The sequence below is a fragment of the Necator americanus genome, chromosome I, assembly GCF_031761385.1.
Source record: "Necator americanus strain Aroian chromosome I, whole genome shotgun sequence".
NCBI classification, from domain to species: Eukaryota; Metazoa; Nematoda; class Chromadorea; order Rhabditida; family Ancylostomatidae; genus Necator; species Necator americanus.
The window spans coordinates 22,356,114-22,376,988 of NC_087371.1; the positions used below are offsets into that span (position 1 = coordinate 22,356,114).

At 43.1% G+C, this 20,875-nt stretch overlaps 7 protein-coding genes across 11 annotated transcripts in view; 3 read left to right on the forward strand and 4 right to left on the reverse strand.

Annotated features, from left to right (window-relative positions):
* Positions 1-406: 406 nt before the first annotated feature.
* Positions 407-8,741, reverse strand: RB195_006517 (uncharacterized protein; the record flags this gene model as incomplete). 2 transcript variants are annotated; one of them, XM_064179646.1, is made up of 8 exons in its annotated part: positions 407-520; positions 3,838-3,912; positions 4,070-4,360; positions 4,418-4,586; positions 5,176-5,249; positions 6,472-6,570; positions 8,230-8,345; positions 8,483-8,741. In XM_064179646.1, the coding sequence occupies 8 exons, from the start codon at positions 8,739-8,741 to the stop codon at positions 407-409; spliced, it is 1,197 nt and encodes a 398-aa protein (XP_064036584.1). The 2 variants fall into 2 exon arrangements, with proteins under 2 accessions (XP_064036584.1, XP_064036586.1); XM_064179645.1 differs by lacking the exon at positions 407-520 and adding an exon at positions 3,382-3,480 and having other exon boundaries at positions 8,610-8,670.
* Positions 1,856-2,869, forward strand: RB195_006518 (uncharacterized protein; the record flags this gene model as incomplete). Its single annotated transcript, XM_064179647.1, has 1 exon — positions 1,856-2,869. The coding sequence occupies one exon, from the start codon at positions 1,856-1,858 to the stop codon at positions 2,867-2,869; it is 1,014 nt and encodes a 337-aa protein (XP_064036585.1).
* A 273-nt stretch (positions 8,742-9,014) lies between the features above and the next one.
* Positions 9,015-10,424, forward strand: RB195_006519 (uncharacterized protein; the record flags this gene model as incomplete). 3 transcript variants are annotated; one of them, XM_064179650.1, is made up of 3 exons in its annotated part: positions 9,015-9,799; positions 9,915-10,167; positions 10,215-10,424. In XM_064179650.1, the coding sequence occupies 3 exons, from the start codon at positions 9,015-9,017 to the stop codon at positions 10,422-10,424; spliced, it is 1,248 nt and encodes a 415-aa protein (XP_064036587.1). The 3 variants fall into 3 exon arrangements, with proteins under 3 accessions (XP_064036587.1, XP_064036588.1, XP_064036589.1); XM_064179649.1 differs by lacking the exon at positions 9,015-9,799 and having other exon boundaries at positions 9,991-10,167; XM_064179648.1 differs by lacking the exon at positions 10,215-10,424 and having other exon boundaries at positions 9,015-9,932.
* Positions 10,425-11,020: 596 nt separating this feature from the next.
* On the forward strand, positions 11,021-11,470 carry RB195_006520 (uncharacterized protein; the record flags this gene model as incomplete). Its single annotated transcript, XM_064179651.1, has 1 exon — positions 11,021-11,470. One exon carries the CDS (start codon positions 11,021-11,023, stop codon positions 11,468-11,470), a length of 450 nt encoding a protein of 149 aa, XP_064036590.1.
* A 4,119-nt stretch (positions 11,471-15,589) lies between these two features.
* Positions 15,590-20,875, reverse strand: part of RB195_006521 (uncharacterized protein) — a gene marked incomplete at both ends in the record, with an annotated part of 43,873 nt that continues 38,587 nt past the window's right edge. For both annotated transcript variants that reach the window (XM_064179654.1, XM_064179653.1), the window contains one exon: positions 15,590-15,594. In XM_064179654.1, the coding sequence (XP_064036591.1) occupies positions 15,590-15,594 (5 nt within the window). The remainder of the gene's footprint in view (positions 15,595-20,875) is intronic.
* On the reverse strand, positions 17,291-17,614 carry RB195_006522 (uncharacterized protein; the record flags this gene model as incomplete). Its single annotated transcript, XM_064179657.1, has 1 exon — positions 17,291-17,614. The coding sequence occupies one exon, from the start codon at positions 17,612-17,614 to the stop codon at positions 17,291-17,293; it is 324 nt and encodes a 107-aa protein (XP_064036593.1).
* Positions 17,909-18,457, reverse strand: RB195_006523 (uncharacterized protein; the record flags this gene model as incomplete). Its single annotated transcript, XM_064179658.1, has 1 exon — positions 17,909-18,457. The coding sequence occupies one exon, from the start codon at positions 18,455-18,457 to the stop codon at positions 17,909-17,911; it is 549 nt and encodes a 182-aa protein (XP_064036594.1).

A 20,875-nucleotide genomic window follows, 5' to 3' on the forward strand; every position in this document is an offset into this window, starting at 1 on the left:
ATATAACAGTGCAGGTTATATAGCTCGTACGTTCCCAATGCGTACACTCGAACGCCTGATTGCGTTTAGTTAAAGCAGGGCCACCACCTGCAGGTAGCAATCAGACTCGTATACGCGGCCCCGTTATACCCGTAAATCTCATTATATTTGATTATAAATGAACGGTGACAAGAATTCTAGAAAGTTCTTGGTCATTAGATTTACATAGCTCCTTCAACCTCACTAGTTTTTCGAAAAAAAGAAAATAAATAGGATAAATTTCTCGGGAAGAAAGGCAAGAAAGACACGAAATGAATGACTCAGATCTGATCCACATATTCTATGTAATGTGACTCCTGTTAAAGATGTTGGTTTGATTCCACCGCCTGTGGATGATGCACTTCACAGAAAGAAAGCTACTTAAATACTAGTACGACAGTAATATCACTCTTACTCGAAGCATCCACATAATTTTCTTTTCGGATACATTTGAAATTGTAACCATTTTCCATTTGTTTTGAGTTGATCGTTGGAATTCCAGCTAAACATTAATTCTCATCAGAAATCCAGCAAACTCTAGTTCTAAGTTGGGAATAGGTTTGTCGTGGTATGGCATTCATGACAGACACCTTTGGAGGCTTCTGATATCATTGGTAGTAACCGCAAACACATTAACACCATTTAAAAGGCGGAGGACTTAATTGACTAAAACCTCAGCGAAACAATCCTGAAACGGCGTCCCTCGCATTAACTTCGGCGAGGTGATTTGATTCGCTAAGCGATTCCAAGAAAATGAATTCTTAATGAACATAAGCAAAACACTGCGTTCGGGGGGAATCGAACCCCCGTCGAATGCTTGGAAGGCATCCATGCTAACCATTACACCACGAACGCTTAAATGCCAGCGATTTCGCACCTTTAATAAAGAAGCTGTACAAATCAGATTTCTTTACCAAAAAGAGCACCACACGAATTCTAATTTTCGCGGGATATATGATATATAGGACATATGATATAGGAGTACAGCGTTATTTTTGATCTTTCACATCCGACCATCCAAAACAAAGACCATGACCAACCGTTGGCATCAAACATTGAATCAGCTGGTTTTGAGTTGAAGTACGGGTAGTATCTGATTGAATTCGATCGGGTATTTAGTATATGATTGAACTCTGTGCATGCTTAAAGCAGAGGAGCGGAAGTAAGCTTGGAGTTTAGAGAAAAAGGAACGTTCCACATTGATGTGTGAAGTCATAACGTTATTAAGCACAGCGCTTGTGCCAAGCATTTGTAAGATTTTGATCGAAACATTGACGACACTATGGTACGTGTGGATCGCAAACAATTGCAAGAAAATACGCAACCAACCAACAACGCAGCCCAATTTCACACGCTATTCTCTCTATACACTGTTATAAAAAAGGGTGGAAAAATTATAAAGGACAGAAAGGAGAAGGCGATACAAAAATATAGGTAACAACGCTACCTACGGACGAGCATGTGCGGAAGATCAAAAAATTACGATCTGGTTCCACACCCCACGGCGATTAAAAAGTTGTCAGTGTACTAGATGCAAATTCGAGGTAATCATGGACGCATCTTGAGGAACAAGTACTGCTACCTTCGGTCTTACAAGTATTTCTTTGAGGTTATTTGTCTCTTATTTATTTATTCTTGCTCTTTTATGTAAGGCGAGCATGTCTCGTTTGCATATTTTCCTGTCAGTGCACGTAAAGTCTGCATCCTTTCACGACAACTTCAGCACTCTTGATACAGCTATCGCCTTGACATCTTCGTTAGCAACAAAGCAAGGGATCCTCATCCGATTGGGAACCATCTGTCGACTATATTAAAAAAAGAAGCCGATCTCTTGGACATGCAGTTCGATCCAACAATGGACGACAACAGCCTCAAGACTATTCGGCGAAGGATTCGCAGGGTCAAAGTCGCTTTAGTAACAGAAGCGAGTAAACTAGAAAACGTTCTAGAGAACTACGGGAACGCAGCTGACAATCTAGATATGGAAACGCCGTCAATATCAGATATCATGTCGCGAGTGAAAACAGATATAGAAGCAGTTCAAGGACTCCTGGACTGGACCCGAAAGGTCGTGACCAACCAAAAAAGACTACAACAGGACTTTGACAGCTCACAAAACTATGATCAACCCATTACTGAATGTCCTAGAAGTAAAGCCGACACCAATCCCAATTCCGAAATTCAATGGACGAATCTGGGAATGGGGAACTTCTGGAGATGGTTTGACCACAGTGTACACTCCAGGAACATCGACGGTCTGTTCAAACTCAACTATCTTCTTGACGCCTTACAAGGAGATGCAAATAAGTCGGTAAAACAGTTTGAAGTTTCTGGCAACACGTATCCACTCGTGATCGAGCATCTCAAAGAAAAGTATAGTGACAAGCAAGCCTTGGTGGATCAACTTCTACATAAATTCACGTCAACAAAAGCTAAAAGAGAACGACTAGAAGAGCAAAAGATGTTCTGTGAACAACTACATTCCATCATATCACAGTCACACTTTAAAGGAGAGCATATCGATAATACATTCCTGCAAAAGGAGCTTCTGGCAAAGTTCTCGATGGACACACAACGACATATTTTGCGACAGAAGGCACGTGATGAGAATGAAAACACTTGGAACACGATGATGCTGCTTTCTGCAGTTAAGGAATACGTCAAGTCAGAACTTAAAATTATTCGACAAGTAGAACAGTATCAGACCAACTCCACCAGGGAGCAAAATCATCATAGGCGGCAAAGCAAAGATACAAGTAAAATCAACACTAAATTGCGACCCGTAGCTTGCTTCCACTGTGGACATCTTTTTTTCCATGCTCTGACGAAGGCGATAACGCCGAAATGTTAGCTGTTGTTTAATGGGGGAAGGTCAATACCAATCTTGGCTTCAGCTCAGGAAAATCAATTAAAAAATACGTTTTAACATGCCGAGATTCAAAGACAGTCGAGCATGGTCAAGTAGGACATCATACCTCTATTGGCAAGAAACTCTTTACCCTACATAACACCTTTCCCACACCTCACCTAACGAAGGTAACACGAAAACCTACAATGCAGGCGAAACAGCAACCAACAACGGCCAAGATGAATTCTGTTGCCCCTGACCAGAAGGTGAACGACGAAACAGCATTGAATACACTGTTGCACGTGAAATAGGATAATATACTCATACTCAGAGGACAGGCGTTGGGCCATCAATGGGCACTAAAGTGATATTTGATATTTGATCTGATGTTTATGTTGGCATTTCTCTTGTTGCTGGTGGGAGTATTGAGACTCCCACGTCTCTATTTAATTGTAGTATCTTTCACTATTTTTCACTATTATAACGATGACTCTTCTCTGTAACTGCGGTTAACGTTATCTAGCGACTGACCAGTTGCTTTGAACTTTCAACGTGGGCTTTTTCGCAGTTTGCTCCGCATCTACCATACCAAGTAAATAGGAACAAGCTGCTTGCTGTATCACTTCACTACTTTCCTTACAGGGATACAGGGATAATTACCCAAGTTTGAGGTGTCCATCCAAGCACAAAACCGTCGTGGCAAGAAACAGTTTACTACTGGGACCGCACATAGCGCATATCGCTGCGCCGCTGCCGCGTGATTATCCGGTTTAATTGTCCAACATGGTTGTCTTGCCATAGGTTGTACCGCGCTGCAAGCTTTTTATGCCTAGCCTTCACGTCGGGCATTCTGCTTCGTTCGTACAGCTTGCTCACCTTTTACGCATTTGTAGAGGGAGCTGTGCATTTCTTTTTCTTGAAGCAAACAACAAAAATAACAGTAAACAATTTTTAACGATAAAAAGACAAACCGTAAACATTGGGTTTGTGATGAGATCTCCGCAATTTGCCGATTCACCCCGAGCTCGCGGAGATGCCTGACCAGACTAAAACAAAATAGCTGAAACGTTCTTTTACAAAAATCACGGTAGTTCTTGAATGGCGGGTGCTATCAAAAGTAAGAACCGTTCTCCGGTTATTGAAATAGGTTGCTGCGTAATTATTGAATCAAATCGTACCATAGAAAACAAGATTTTACCGAACCTTCCCACAGCGAGCTTCTCCGGTGACTAAAGTGGATGAGGCTCTTGAATGCATTCTTTTCCAATCCCCAGAATCTTTCTCCTTCCGGAAACGAAGTGATCCGTTCGTTCTTGAATGCGATTGAGTAGTGTAACAGTTGGACGATGATTCCAGTGATCTCTTTGAGATAGAAATACGTTTAGATGAATAGGACAAAGGCGTCGTACTCAGGTCCACAGAAGTAGTACTCGTCATCGAATTTAGTGTAGCAAGAGGAGGATGGATAGTGTGATAGATTGTCGATGTCATGTCCTCAAAAAATTTTATAATATATAAGGTTATGCTGTTCGTTGCTTTAACCATAATTACCTGTTTTTTCTCTGACTGTGTTACATCCATAGCTACGTCGGTTGAATTAGAATCATTGTAAACGTGGTAGAAAGCAACGCTAGTGTCATTCGTCTTGTAGATGGTATTTTCACATTCAGGCATTTTCATTCGCAACACTTCGAACAAGCAGATTTTTAATGCGACATATCTAGAAAAATATCATATTCGACCAGATACTCTTGTACCATCATTTTTTAAACAAAAACAATCGACATTCCTTTTTACCTTTCCTGGAACTTTTTTGAAAACTGCACTTTTGGCATTCAGTCTCCGTGTTGCATCGGTATGATGCGCTGCATCCTTGGTTGCAAAAAGGGGGGTCTGGTGCCTTGCCCCTCTGCATCACCGATCGATGGGACGATCGACATCGATCCACTGGGCGATAGTGCGTTTTTCGCCGTTTCTTCCTTCCAGTGATAAATCATTCCGTAGTTGAAGCGATGATCTTACTTTGTTGGCAACAGTGCCATCGCTATATCGATCGCTTGTTCGTTCGGTTGACACGTGCAGAGAGGCAGTGCATCAAAGCGCACCTCCCTAGAGGACGCAACGCGTCAGACCTACAAAATTTGCACGACAGTACCTCTAGGTGATGACTGGCGTATAAAATTACGCTTCATGCACTTAGAATATCTTTTTAAAAAACGAGAGTCAAATATCACAAGACTCTTCCGTCGTACAAGGGAGGCGAGAGCGGTTTTTTTAAAGTGTGAAAATATCTGTCTGTTGCAACTCACAAAATGACGTCGGCTATGTCAAGTGTGGTGAATGTTGCTACCGCTTCCAATAACCAGTACAGTATCAACGGTGTCTGAATAGTATGACGTTTTAATTAATTTTTTCTATTCTTCAATGTTTAGACGTATTAAAATGGTAAAAAAAGTCTTTGCGAATCTTGGCGTGCGGAAAGCATTTGGAGGCACACGAACCTAGCAACTGTTGTATTATTATCATAACATCATTATCTGAACGTCCGGCTAAAGCCGGATTTCTGACTTTTTTGTGGTGTTCGTTTCGCTCACTTTCATCGATCAATAAAAATTAGCAGTAATGACATTTTCTATGAAATTAGAGCTGTTTTTTCCTATTAATGTTTTCTTCATTTTTCCCCCAAAAATTTTGGCATATTTCATGGATGAAGATTTAGTAGTTTTCTTCATAAGCGCGTCAGTTCTACAGTTGGAGAACAAAATTCAGATTTGATTGTACATATATGTATTTCTTTGGAACCTCCACATTTTGGAAATATTTTTTGAAGTGTGAGCTTTCTCTTTCTTTCTCAGCAATTAGCACAGAATGATGTGCTAACTTGAAATAACTGGATATCATCATCGTGCTGATGAAGATAAAGTTCTAAGTGGCATCACGTAAACTGTTGGCTACTTTTCAAGCAGCCGTCTGCCTGCTTCCAATATGCGAAGAAAAAAAGAACCTGCAAGAAAATATATACGCGGAGATGTCGAGAGGCGAAACGCAACATGCGCAGCGGAGATAGCTATGAAACGGTTCACAACGCCTTTACTTTTTGCCGAATCCACCTGAATTAATTGCGCAACACTACTGCACAACGGTGCACCAACTACACGCAACTGGACCCATTCCGACCTGATGTACCGCCTTGCGGCACCCGCGCACCAATCCTAGGCCGTGGGACCTGTCCCTCCTTGTTTTTGAATTTCTTGACTCACACATACAGCGTGATGGTTTGCAAATTGGGAAGTATACATTCACATAGAAGTTTATTTGCACTCACTAACACGAATAACTTGTCTTATCAAACCCAACATCATTTGCATCATTATGGAGTATTTTCGTGACACACACACTAAGCGGCGTTATTATGTAGCATGATGCCGGAAACAGGGAAGATATGACTACGAAATCACAAGGATTTGGAATTTTGAAGCTGACGAAGACTAGAAGTTGTGCTTTTTTCGCATGAAGAAGTTAAATCCGCTTTTATAAACTTTTTTAAAGTCCCTAAGATGGCTTTTCAGAAAACCGTCATGGAAACTGTCCTGTTAGCAACTTACCGTAATGCTTGAAAACGCCAGCGAAAGTCGCTCCCCTTGAAGCAGAAGTCGGTAGGAATAATAGAGAACGGGGAGTGATGTAAACGATTTCAAAGCTCTCTGAAATTGAGCACTACTTGGAAACTAGATTTTCATTCCTTTGGATAGTTCGGCGGTAAATGCAAGGAATTTTTTAGGATAGAAGTTTGGATTACATTCATCATAAATAAAGTGGATGAACTGTCTGGTGGTAATCAATCCGCTTGGGATGCGCTTCACTTCAATTCAGAATCGTTTGAGGTTTACGAACTTGTAACTGGCCTATACAATGAATTGCGGGGCTGGCCGATGTGTCAAGTTAGTGTTAGTACCACCACACTACACCCGCCTCACATTCGTCATGGTTTTCTAATATTGTGCCATCTTTTTAGATGGACTCATTTATTTGCCTGACGCTGATATGAATCACCAGCGCCAATGCAGATTATTAAATAAATTATTAAATACTATTAAACATTAATGACTTACTTGACTTAATCGGCGGGCTGATGTCATTCGCCTGACGCGATTGCCCGCATCTTCGCCGAGGTGTGCCGTCCTTGAACACAGCTCTGCCCAACCTTCTCGATCTTCTGCGAGAGCTTGCAGAATCAATCCATTCGTCGCTATTCCATGTTCTCCGAAACATTACGTCTCGCCTCAACTGCCTATCCACGCCGAATGTCCTCAGGTCCTCTTTCACCTCCTCGGTCCAGAACTTCCGTTTTCGGCCAGGTGGCTTCTTTCAGCTCGAACCCGGCGAACTCCTCAGAACTCGTTGAAGAAGGCGATCTGCCGGTCTCCTTAATATATGACCAAAGAAGCGAAGACGATTTACTTTAGCTACTTTCGATGGCGGTGCAAGATGTTGATGTCTTCCACGTGTCATCCGCCGGTATACCACATCAATTTCTGCGTAAAGATCTTCATTGTGGCATACCCTAGGCCAAAAGTAGCCAAGTAGCCGTCTAAGCAGCTTTCGTTCCGTGCAATTAAGCCTCTCCATAACCATTGATGGTGCTGCCCAAATATCCGATCCGTACATCATGATGGGAGGAATTGCGGATAGGTAGACTCGCAACTTGACTTCGTTGGTGATGGTAGTCGACCACAGGCATTTCGTTAAGGAGTTAAATAAGAAGTGGCGTTAACGCATCCTTGCTGAACATCTCTCTCGTAGCTGCTGTTGTTCTTCAGCACAGCTAACAGAACAAATCGACGAGTTCTATCGGTTGTCCGTCCACCCTGATTCCCGTTCAAGATCTTGAAAAGATCCACATCTGCTTGCATTTATCAGGTCGTAGACGTACTCCATAGGCTGCAGCCAGCTTCGATACAAGGTTGACAACATGTTGAAGTTTCGTACGGCTTTCCGCGAATATAACAACATCGTCGGCGTGCTCGAGGTCAGTCAAGGGGCACTCTGATGGTGCCTGAGGGAAGACAGTTTCAACAGCCCATTGATTGGTCATTCACAGACGTGTAGTGTATGCCTCTGCTTGCTTGCGTCTGTCTGTTTCTCTTTTCTGTTCACAGAGCGATATAATCAGCAAGTTGTAACGAAGTTCTATCCCTATCTCTGTCACAATATCCCAAAGTACAAAAATTGAAACAACTACTAGAACAAATTTCTTCTTGCTGTGTGATATTATATTCTATTTTAAGGTAACCACACCGTATTTCAGACAAATGCTAAGAGCTTGCATGGGTTCCTACTTGTACTAAAGAATGATTACGTACCCCGTTTGAAAGATCGATGCACTGCAATACTATTACAGAGCACATGAATAACTTGATGACGTCCATCTTTGACCATTGCGAGCGATTTTGAAAAATAGCAGCGGTGCGCATTTGTTCTGAAATTAAAGTTTAAGTCTCGCCTCCGTAAAAAAACGTTCTAAATCAAAGAAAAAAATAATTAGTAACACGTTGAGAAGCCTCCACAACAGCTTACCGCTTCATAGTGGCGTGGAGGTGACCCTGGGCGTCGAACTGCGATGTACAGCGGAGGTTCGTCCTCCGGCAGGGTCTCCCAAGCTGAGAAGGAGTTCAACACATCCGACATTTCGACTTCTCGGAATCGGAAGCCTAGTTAGGAGTAAACCACTGCTAAGATTCACCACCGTCTTGGCAAAATGTCGGAAGTTGGCTCCGTGATCCATATAGGTTGGACGACGACATGTGGTGAACGCTAAGCTCGCCGTGGCAGGGCTGCTTAGTCTGAGAAAAAGTCTTTTGCCGTTCTCCAGCATAGCCAGCACATCCACTGCCTCAGTACCCTGCACATTGGGCCCTGTCGTCTCAGACGTCGGGCGGTATGGTGACCGGTGAGAGGCGATCGAATCTCTGGTTGCTCAGGATTTCATTGATCCTGGACGAAGGCGACACACGCACGACTCGCCATGTAGACTGTCTCAGACTGTGTACCAACAGTGTCCACAGACGCTGACCTGCACGCCCTTCTCGGAGCTGCAGAGCGTATCAAATTTCACGTGGTGTTGTTGTGCACCCATCTGTCGTCCATCATGCCCCGGTTCTCACGAAATCCTGTCACCTCGTCTGGCCATTCTTCGCCTCCGCCCTCTGCGCCAAAACCCATCACTATCATCAACTGCTACTCACCAACATCAACAGCTAATGAATTGGAATTGGACGCGTTTTACGAGGAGTTGGAGGAAATAATCCGGAACGAGAAGTCCTTCTACAAATTCGTTGTCGGAGACTTAAACGCAAAACTAGGAAAGGCCACAGAAGAGGAATACAGGATGGGAAGATTTGGACTAGGAGACCGGAATGAAAATGGCAATCGTCTCGCCGGGCTGTTGTCCGCCGCTCGCCTCTTTTATGAGAACTCTCCTTTCATGAAAAAAGATCATCGTCGGTGGACATGGGAATCGCCCAATGGCGCGACTCGTGCGGAGATCGACCACATACTCACCAAACGGAGGTGGTGTCTACTTGACGTCTTAGTAGTGCCATCTTTTTGTAGTGGTTCTGATCAGCGTCTCCTTCGTGTGAAAATGCGACTTAGCCACACGATGGAAAAGAACATCTGCTATCAGCAGCGAAGGAAAAAAGACGTCGACTACGACGATTGCGTACTCGAGAACTCCTTGTCCCAAGGTGACTGGCACATCGAGGAGGACCCAAACGTGGACTACGAGATGCTGCTCAGAGGATTACGAGCCTGCGCTGAACGTGCCTCGAAGCCGCGCACGACAAACTTGGATCGAATTTCGAAGACCACCAAGGAATTGTTAGGAAGAAGAAGGGCTTTGAGGTTTGATCCGAATGCATCGCACATTGAGCGGTTAGTAGCAAACACTAGCTGCAGAAAAGAGCTGCAGGAGGATCTTTTGAAATACAGGCACAAGAAGATTCTGGAAGCAGCACAAAGAAGAACGAGTCTAACAAAAGTGCCGCAGGGATCTCCGCGAATATAATATTCCGCTAGCAACCTTGCTCTGCGAAGACGGGACTCGCACGTCTTCTCGTCGTGAGATGGAAATCATTACGGAGAGTTTCTACTCGAACCTTTTCCGTTCATCAAATCCTGTGCCAAGCCCGGTCATCCCCACTGGTGAAGCTCCACCACGGATTCTCCCTTCGGAAGTACGAGTCGCTAACGAGAGCATGAAATCTGGCACAGCCCCCGGTCCGAAGGAAGACTTTCTTCGGGTTGGTGGCCATCCATTTCAGTAGCGCACATGACATCTCACCTTCAGAAAGAAAGGATCCCAGACCAGTGGAAGACCTCGCGAACCGTTCGTATCCATAAGAAAGGTGACCGAGAGGACCTTCGGAACTATCGTCCGGTATGCTTGCTGAGCGTGTTACACAAAGTATTCACCAAGATCATCCTCACGCGCAAATCTAGGACGCTGGATGAAGCCCAGCCTCAAGAACAAGCTGGATTCCGTCAGGGGCTCAGCTGATTGGACCACATCCAGACCGTATAGAAGGTCATAGAGACGTGCCGGGAATACCGCTTTCCCCTTGTTCTAACATTTTTTCTAACCTTCAATACTGTCAGAGCTGGTCGATCAGGGTGTGGACGTTTCGTGTGAGAGGACATTAGCCAATTGCTACGATCGATGCACCACGAAGATACAGCTTTTCCACCGCTCTCTCACCATACCAATTAGAAAGGGGGTACGACAAAGCAATACTATATCGCCGAAGCTGTTCACGGCTGCATTGCAATGGATAATGAAATCACTTTCTGGGAACTGGGAAGAAAGGGGCATACGTGTTGATGGAAGGTTTCTGTCGAACCTTCGTTTTGCGGACAATATTGATCTCTTTTCGAGCAGTACCAATGAAGCAGAAACGCTCAACGAACTGAACGAAGCAGGGAAGAGAATAGGACTATAAACAGAAAGAAGTTCATGAAGAAAATCTACTGCAAGGACCGAGGAATACAACTTGAAGGCTCCCAAATCGTGGAAACTTCGTCATACGTATACCTCGGACGTTCTATGAACATGGAAAACTATTAGAAGGAAGAAGTGAATAGAAGGATGAGAGCAGCATGGACAGCATTCGCACCTGTCCGGGAAGCAACGGACCAACTGACGAACCAAGATCTTCGTGCCCATCTGTTCGACTTGACAGTTCTTCCAGCGTGTTAGCGGATTTTGTTTGTTCGGCGGAGATGTGGGCAGACACCGCTGCTACGTCTAGGAAGCTATTTACTACCCACCGAGTCCCTGAGAGATGTCTTCTGAAGTTTAACCGGCGCACACGACACCTGGCCGGTCTTCGCGAATATATATCGAAAGCAAAACATAGATGGGCCGGTCACGTCATGAGAAAAATCGACGATAGATGGACCAAAAGAACGCTAGAGTGGATCCCAAGAGGTGCTAAACGCCCTCGATGGAGACCGTCAACGAGATGGGGTGACGTGTTCGCCACACGAATGGAGCAGCTGAGAGCTCAGCTGGATACGGTTGAAGGGCCTCGTCAACGTCATTCATGAAACTTGAGAACATCTTGGATGACAATGGCGAGGGAACGAAACGAGTGGAAAAGATGCTGGGGCCCGCACGTTCAGTGAAGGCGGGATATCTAAGTATGTAAGTAAGTAATTATCTAACGTTAAGAAAAAGAAAATGATTTTTGATTCGTACAAATTTATATGAACTAAGAAGTCAAAAGTGTTAATGAAAAAAAGAATAATGAGTAATAAAGAATAGAAAAAAAAGAATATAAGAATGGACTAAACTTTATAAAATATACTAACAATGCACCAACAACCACTAGGTATCTAATTGCACTTTACACCTAGAAATACTCACCATATGTGCTTAGAGTTTGCCTAACCCTTTTGTGCACCATGCAGCCGTTTACTGAGTGATGCTGTAGAACTAAGACATAGTCGGAAAGACGAAGCAGTATCAAATCCAGCTCTTTAATCATTATCTAATTGAAAAAAACAACTAAAAGATCATTGTCTTCCAAAAATGGGGTACGATGGGTCCACCGGCATAGATTTTGTGCACCGAAACCAGAAAGCTATAAAATGAAGTGCGGCGGGTCACACGGCGTCGGATTGGTGCGCCGGCACTAGAAAGCTATAAAATGGGTGGGACGCGTCCTGGAGCGTCAGATTGGTGCGCAATAACTTCATCTGAATGAGACAATGCAACCGTTTATTGGCCTGACCACAGCGCCCCTTGCTTTTCACCTCTAAAACTCCTCTGTGTGTCTATTTTCTTGCACCTTTGCCTCAACTTGGTAACATGATTTCTTCAGAAAATAGAAACACGAATGAAACCCGCTGCTTAAATAGTGCCTAAGAGTTTACATGATGTGACGTGGAACGGTATCTTTATCAGTGCGATGATGTTGTTCGCGTCGTTTTATGTTAAAACCTCATTCTGTGATAACTATTGAGGAGAATAGGAAGACAAATCATACTTTGAGTAATATTTTCAAATTATGTCTGTATGTATCGATTAGTATCGAAGGTATTATGCTGGTATCGAAGGAGAATTTAAAGCTGAAGTTTGAATGATCTCCAAATCTGGAACATTTAGAAAGAAATCTATGAAATCTTGCGCCTAATTTTATACAAAAAAAGAAGAAAGTATTGTTGTAAAGGCACCAATCTAATTTCACAGCAAATACCGCTACTACTATTTTTCATTGGTCGGTGAACGCTACCGAAGCGAACGCCACAGAAAGTCAGTAGTTCGACTTTAGCCGGACATTCAGCCTGGTATATAATAACGAGTTTTTTCGGTGTGTGTGCATGTGTGCGTGTGTGTGTCTGTGTGTTTGTCTGTGTGTCACGAAACTCGAAAAAGAGGGTGCGACGGGTCCAGATAGCCATAAAATGGGTTGCGATGGGTTCCGCAGCGTCAGATTGGTGCGCCTGCGCCAAAAAGCTATAAAATGGGGTGCAGCGGATCCACCGGCGTCGAGAAAAAAGTAAATGGGATGTTGCCGCCGTTTCATAGCCGTGAGCACTGGGAGCGTTTCATTTCACTTCTATGACTCCGCATGTCTATCTTCTTCGCCTCAGTTTGGTATCTGCTGGTCTCCTTAATATATGACCAAAGAAGCGAAGACAATTTACTTTCGCCACTTTCGATGGCGGTGCAAGATGTTGGTATCTTCCACGTGTCATCCGCCGTTATACCACATCAATTTTTGCGTAAATATCTTCATTGTGGCATACCCTACGCCAAAAGCAGCCAAATAGCCGTCTAAGCAGGTTTCGTTCCCAGCCTCTTCATCACCGTAGATGGTGCTGCCCAAGTTTCCGATCCGTACATCATGATGGGGGAGGTAGACTCGCAGCTTGACTTCGTTGGTGATGGGGGTCCCCCACAGGCATTTCGTTATGGAGTTAAATGCAGAAGTGGCGTTAGCGCCTCCTTGCTGAACATCTCTCTCGTAGCTGTCATTGTCCTTCAGCACAGGTAACAGAAATAATCGACGAGTTCGTCGGTGTCGTCCCCTGTTCCCCTTAGATCTTGGGACCCATTGTTGTTTTGGCGTGACTGTCCGGCTGCGCCAGCTTTGATACAGGTTGACAACATGTTGAAGTTTCGTACTGCTTTCCGCGATATAACGACATCGTCGGCGTACCGGGTGGGCACCCTAATGGTGCTAAGACAATGTCGGCAGGACACTGGTTGACTGTTCTTTGCATAATGTCGTCGATGGCGAAATTGAACAGGAAGCCACTGCCCCTTGTCCTACTCCAGTTACCACCTTAAACGGTGTTCTTCATCTCGTCTTCCCTTCTTTCTTTCATCTGTTTTCTGCTAGTTTTGGCCTTATTTTTCTGTTGTACTAATTAAGACTATGTGTACTTGTAGGCATTGGTTGTGTTTCGTGGTGTGGTAGAAAAGAGAGGTCAAGTTTCGCTCTTGGAGTCCCATTGGTGTAGATGTTCAGTACAAGTCGAACATACTTTTGAACATGTCTAATACACATAATAGGTGTTTGCAAATGGTATGATGCCCTCAATTACGATCTCAAGAACAAATACTCATCGCAACAAAGGGAGAATTTATCAGGTGGATTTCCTCTAAAAGGATCCTGAACATACTAAGGATGCTTGCAAATACACCTAGCACTTCTTTCTATCATTTGGTTTCGTATCAATTTCGGCTCTTTATGCGAAGACCAGTATAAGGGATCCCAGCAACCTGCAGTTGGCCGAGAAAGCAGGAGAAGAAACATCACCATGATTTTGTAAGCGCAACGCAACTAAGGCCAGAAGAAGCTAAAACTTAATCTAGAATCTACTTCCATACAAGGGAAAGAACGAAATATTAAGATAATTGCGCTTGAAAGAAAGTGCCAGACTGGTTTTTTATATAAGAAACGTCTTGATAATACTGTGAACCAATTCGATTGGTTTAAACGTTGAAATCCAACCGTTCCTTTTACTAATCTGCATTTCAATCTGAAAATAAAATTTCGACAATAAAGAAACGGTATGGAAATGAGCACAATCCTGCGTGTAACACACATTATGTGCAGATGTGCAATATCCTTGTTGGAAAAAGGTGAAATTCCTACATCACCTTAACCTTGTCGAATTATCGTGTGTCGCTTACAGTTACAGGGAAATTTGGTAAATTAGCACCGCAAAGATGAAGTCACCTTGTTCGTTACAAAAGTCGTTCATTCATTCAGGACGCCTTACAAAGGAAAAGGACTTGTCATTGTCGTTCGTTTGGAAGCACATTTGTACGGGATTGTTTTTTTTTTTTCACGAACCGCATTTACCACAGCTGATATTCGCCCAAACAGAGATATTTGCTCTGTTTGACCAAGGCAAGGATTGAAGGGGGTATCTTAGAATAAAAAAAGATTATTGGATGTTGTTGAGTTGCCGTCGTTCTAGCAAACGCAAAGGCAGCATATCACGAATCTGATGCGGTGAGAAAGCTCGCGGGAAAAGCTAGAAATAAGGTTGTAAGTTGCAGGATTCGGGGTGGCACCGCTCATTTCTCTCTAATCGTCTTAAAAATGATGTAGGGACCGCTCTTCTTCCTGCTAGGTACGTTAGAACGCTCCCCTTTGCACACGTTACGAACCTTTCAACTGCCTACTCACTGATTTCATTTGAATAGAAAAAGAAAAGACATCACTAATCTTCGACCGCTCGCAATTATATGCCGCGCGTGCGATTCCACGCCGCTTTTTACGAAGATTATGGAGAGATGAGTGGAACCACCTCGGATGGCGCAATCTACAACCCTACTTCTTTTGTCGCGGATTCCCTCTCCAAGACAGATTCGTGTTATGCTGCATCTAAACACTGGCGAACGCCTATGGTCATTTGCTATTTGTAAAACTGCAATATTAACTGCTGAGTGTCGGCTGTGATTTCCTCTGTTAAGTGAGATATGCAACCTCGGCTTGACCATTTTGGATAACATTTTGGATGCTTGACTGAAAACTCTAACTAGGAAGATCTTGAGTATGTTCTTCAACCTACACTTGAGAGAATGGAAACACAAGTTTTTTCTTAATATGACAAACAACTAGAAATATTCACATTTATTTATAATATACACCGTCACAGCACAACACTAGTTTCATTTGACTGCCGTAGTAGTCTTGTTTGTCGTTGTCATTCTAAAAACAGAAATAGGAAAAGTTTGTAATTTCGAAAGCAGCACATTAGTAGGAACACAATCGGTTAAGACACATTGCGAAATTCTGACTGTTAGTGAGAATAAACCGAAACCAGACAATTAATTCTTATATAAAATCGCCGTGCAACGTTTGACACCAGCAATGCAAGACATGGTCTATTTATTGTTTTTAGATATTATCACTGTAAGGTGTTCCAGTTCCCCCGAAAAAATACACCGCACACTACTCTTCCTCCCTTTGGCAATTCTTCGATGTGGCATCTTTTCACGAAAGTCTCATAGGATCAGAGGTAAGTCTAAACTGCGACTTGACTGCGTATCCGCTTCTACTTTTCTCTGTAATGCTTGAACGGCTCCTTCCTAGCCAGTCTTGAATGCCCCAAATCATTCAGTCAGCAAGATATTTTTGTGCAGTAGAGACATCTTGCTGTTTTGTTGGTTTGGTATTCCCAAATATTACTTCATAATTATAAGTTTTCGAAAACAGTGTAAAAAGCAGCGCGGTCGCAGTAGCCCTCTTCCCCCTATTCTAGTGGGAATTGGGAATTTCATTCGTATTTGAAATTGAAAAAAAATGAAATTCGGCTAATCAAACTAGCACATTCGATATCCGAGAACGCCCACATTATGTGAAACTGTTTGATACAACCATTACTGTCTCTCCTCCCAGACCTTTGGGCGCGTAAAACAAAGCAAAACTTTTCTTTATCAGCACCTATGCCGAAGGAAATTTCTAACAATCAGCCATTTTCTCTACGGACAAATGGAAAAGAGAATACAAGTGTAACCATAATATGACCGTGCGACGTATTATCGAGTAAATGAGAAAGGATAAAAAGCATGACATTGATAACTCCCTATGGTAATGCGCCTAGGCATTCGACTTGAAGGCAGAATCTTTTGAGATTAATGAATACGAGTGCAGCCTTACAAAGACTTGCGGGGCGAGATTATCTGTAAATTCAGTGTTTTTACCCTATACGACAATTCTTGCACAAATTTCTCAATCCCGAAGAATGAAGGCGTGATTGGCACTAGGGCGATTCCGAACCATCTATCCTGCAGCGGAATCCTTTTCTGCCAGCACTATACCCGCATATATCCAAAAAAATACCTATCCTATCAGTTTGCTATGGTTTCCCCTGAGATTTGTTCGAATAGGCCTACTCCTGTTCCCCATGATTAATTGAAGGAAGTGAGGCCAGACTCAAAATCATGATTATGAATAAATAAATAAATATATATATATAAATAAATAAATATATGTATATAATATCACCTGTATGTCGTTCATCGATTTGCCCGAGCGGGCACCAGTAATACTTTAATTTGTTCCGATCGCGCGCAAGTGTTGCCCAATGGCATCTCTTATCGCGGGGGACTCGAAGAGCATCGTATTTTTCCTTGAACTTCGTAAAGAGGTCTGGCCATCAACGATATTCGTTGAAACACATCACGTGTCCGGCCCACCTAATTTTGCTTTGCTTGGCATATGCGGCAGCGTCTCCGATCTTCGATCGGTAACGTAAGAGTAAACTCCGAATCCCTTCTTTCATTTGCGTAAAGCGGGTTGCTCCTAGCATCACCCTTTCAATTCCGCGTTCTATGACGGTCACCGCGTTTTCTTCGTGCTAGCGAGATGCCCACGTTTTCAAAGCATAGGTCAAATCAGGAAGTCATGTCCCCCTCGCCATCTCGGAGCTCAGGTCGTTCTTCATGTTGATTTCCCGACCTAGATATACATCGCTAAAGCAATCGGACATATTCGTTCCGTTGAGCGTGAATGGGGCATCAGAAACCCATCCGTTCCTCATAAACATCGTCTCGTCTAGGTTCAGCTGAAGACTGATCTTTTTACACGTTTCATCAAGGTCGGCCAGTATCCGTTCCGCCTGCTTGATGCTTGATTTTATAAGAACGGTGTTATTAGCGAAACGAAGATGGTGTAAATGTCGGTCGTCAATTTTCACTCCCATGTTATCCCATTCCAATCTTCGCATCGCGTTCTCGAGAGTGGCACTGAATATTTTGGGTGAAGTTGTGTCACCGTGACGAACTCCTTTCTTCACGGCAATTATGACACAATTGTAGAATGGGAAGATTCTGATCGTGAAGTTGCTATAGAACTAACAAAGCATCTTTATGTATGGAGTTGGAATGCCTTAGTTGTCCAAGGCCTCCATGACCGCTTCGGTCTCAGCTGTATCAAAGGTTTTCTTCAAATCGATGAAAGTGAGACACAGCGGCATCTTGTACGGGATAGTTCTATGAGTTTTGAAACCGTGTGTATGTGATCAATCGTATTGAACCCTTTTCGAAACCCTGCTTGCTCGCATGGCTGTCATCTTTTCTAATGCTTTATCTAATGTTCGCTCTATCCTGTTAAGAATTACTCTTGTGAAGAGCCTGTAAATGATAGACGGTAACGACTGAAGACCTTCGCTGAGGACTGGCGGTAGGTACTTCAGATGTTCAGGCTTGATTCTGTTGAGACCAGGTGAAGTACGATTCTTTACCGACATGATGGCATGTCGGACTTCGGAAGGGAGAACCTTTGGAATGACATGTCCATCTTCCCTCAGATGGTGAGAAGGCAAGTGGACGTGGCTGTCGAAGAGATCTGAGTAGAAGTCGTGAGTGACCTTTTCCATCCTCCTTCTCGATGATGTAGCTGTTCCACCTGGAGTCCGAAGAGCATTCATTACTGTTTTACGATTGGCGAAGCTCCGACGGGCATAGTGAATGCTCTGTCCCACCTCTGCAGCTTCAGCCAACACTTCTGCTTTCCTCTTTTTGAGGCCTTCTTTTACTGCCTCTCTGCAAAGCCTTGCGAGCTCGGACATGAGCTTTTGTTTGCCTGCAACTCGCGCAGCTCCACGCTAACGTATCAGATCTAGAGCTTCCGGAGACAGGCGTCTGTTGGTAGTTTTGGAACTCTTCGCTTTTTTCGTACAGTCGTGAAGATGTTCTACAAGCCGTTCATATTCATCGTCGATGTTTTCCATGACGGCATATTTCTAAAAGCCGACAAGCGAAGCGACGAGGTCCCAGTCAGTCACGGTTCAGGGAGTTCGCTTTAATAACTTCGTGGCTTTTTCTCCTCTCAGTGTGAAAGAAAATCTTTCTCTAAGAAGCAGATGACCCGATCCCGTATAAAACTTTGGTACAACAACGATATCTATCAGGCAAAACATTATAGTGACGATGACGTGGTCGATTTCATTATGATACCCTCCATTGGGAGACTCCCACGTATGGCATGGAGAGGAGGGCTCTTGGAAGTGCGAGTTTTCATGGATGGCCATGATCAACTCGGAAAGCCTCTCTTGAAAGTGAAGGTCTTAAGGTGTTATTCTGGGGCCAACTTGGCATTGAAATCACCAATAATGACCTTGTAGAAGGTATGATCTTCTCTGTAGAACTTTTCCAAGTCCATAAAGGAAGCGTCGACTTCTTCTTCGTAGCTTGATGTTGCAGCCTAAGCGATGAAGGTAGTCAAAGCTGCCGTTGAACCACGTGTTCTCCATGAACGTCCGATTAAGGTTGTAAGTTGTTCGAAAAAGTATATATATATATATATATATATATATATATATATATATACATATATAAATATAAATATATATATATATATATATATATATATATATATATATATATATGATACTAATATGAAGTTTCATGGAAGAACACCAAAAACGTTTAGCATAAACGTTTATGTACCTCTATCGATGACTAACGAACTTTTCTGTGATGTGATTGTTGGATGATTTTTAGAAGCGCTTTCTAACATTAGATTTGTTGAGACAATTCTTTTCCAACGGGGAGCCTCGCGGAGTCAGTCTTTCAAGACTGTCAATGGTATCACTAAGGATTAGCATCAAAATTTCGTCATAACAGGAAAGGCACTGAGAAATGATGAAGAGGATGCGACTCAACTTCGCTTAGTAAAGAAAATGTTTCGCAACCAAGGATCTTTTTGCTCTTATATACAATAATGTGATCAGTCTGTAATAAGTCTGATCATAGTTGGTTTTTTTTAGTGCAAAAATCTCCTGAAGTTTTTTGGGTGTGGAACATGAACTATCCGGTTGACCGCCCCTGGCGTTCCTGCAGAGTCGTGCGCCTGTGCCTAATTATAAGTGTACCTCCATAAGCTACGCAGCCTCTAGAATTGCTTGCGGCCATCTAAATACCGCCTTCCTTTTGCCCTCGAAGCAACACCATATGGGACGTTCCCATCGCGATGTAGCGGTGGAAACTACGGATTGAGAAGAGAACAACAGGAGAGGAGTGAAACGCGAATTGACGAAGCAGTTGACAGCAGCAGACGAATAAGGCAAATCGAGCACGTATTATTGGTAAGTGGATATAAAGGAATTAAAGAAAATATTAAGAAATAGATCCTTCCATCCAAATTAACAATATGTCATCATAGTGATATCAAAAAGTGATGTGCTGCTATCGTGACCTGCACTAACGGGTACTCCTTAATCATCCTTTGAGTTTTCCGGGTGAATTCGTCACTCTTTAGCTGGACTTCGACAACTCTAATGGTGTCACTTTTCACAACTACACAAATAGAGGATCCCTTGCTTGATCCTTCCAGACGATTGCTTTTATTGCAGCAGCCTATTTGTAATTCCATTCTCCTACTTCTTCAATATTGCAGGAACGAGAATTGTCGTAAATACGTCTAAAGAAATGATTCTTTTGAAGACGTGAAGACGCTACGAAAAGAGATGGCTACTTATTGTTGCTACATAATAATCGTGCCCTGTCGCAATGGGAAAGAACGAGTTATATGTGACGGATCATTTTATTAGGGCAAAGTTGTCGCTACATTTTGTTGTGGAGTTTCCCTGAATTGGTAGGCCACTTTGTGATAATGTGGAGAGAAATGAGAAAAACATTTCCCTCACAGATTTATAAAGCACAGAAATTGGCAGAACTTCAACGTGATAGTCAACCTCCTCATTCATTTTTTTTTGCCTATGCAAAGTAGAATTTCCATGTAGTATTCTTCGCTACCGATTTAAATACCCCACACAATCATCTCGAACGACGACAATTTTGAATTTATTAATTTATTCATGAAATTACCTTACCCATATAGCGGAGAGTGATTGACAGCGAATTTGTACACTCAGAAAACTGATAAAGCAGTTCCAGTCTTGTCAGCGAGGAAAAGCACACTGATTTCATACATAGATTGGCTCCCTCAACCACCGCATGGACCCCGAGTTTTTCTTCGTATAGTC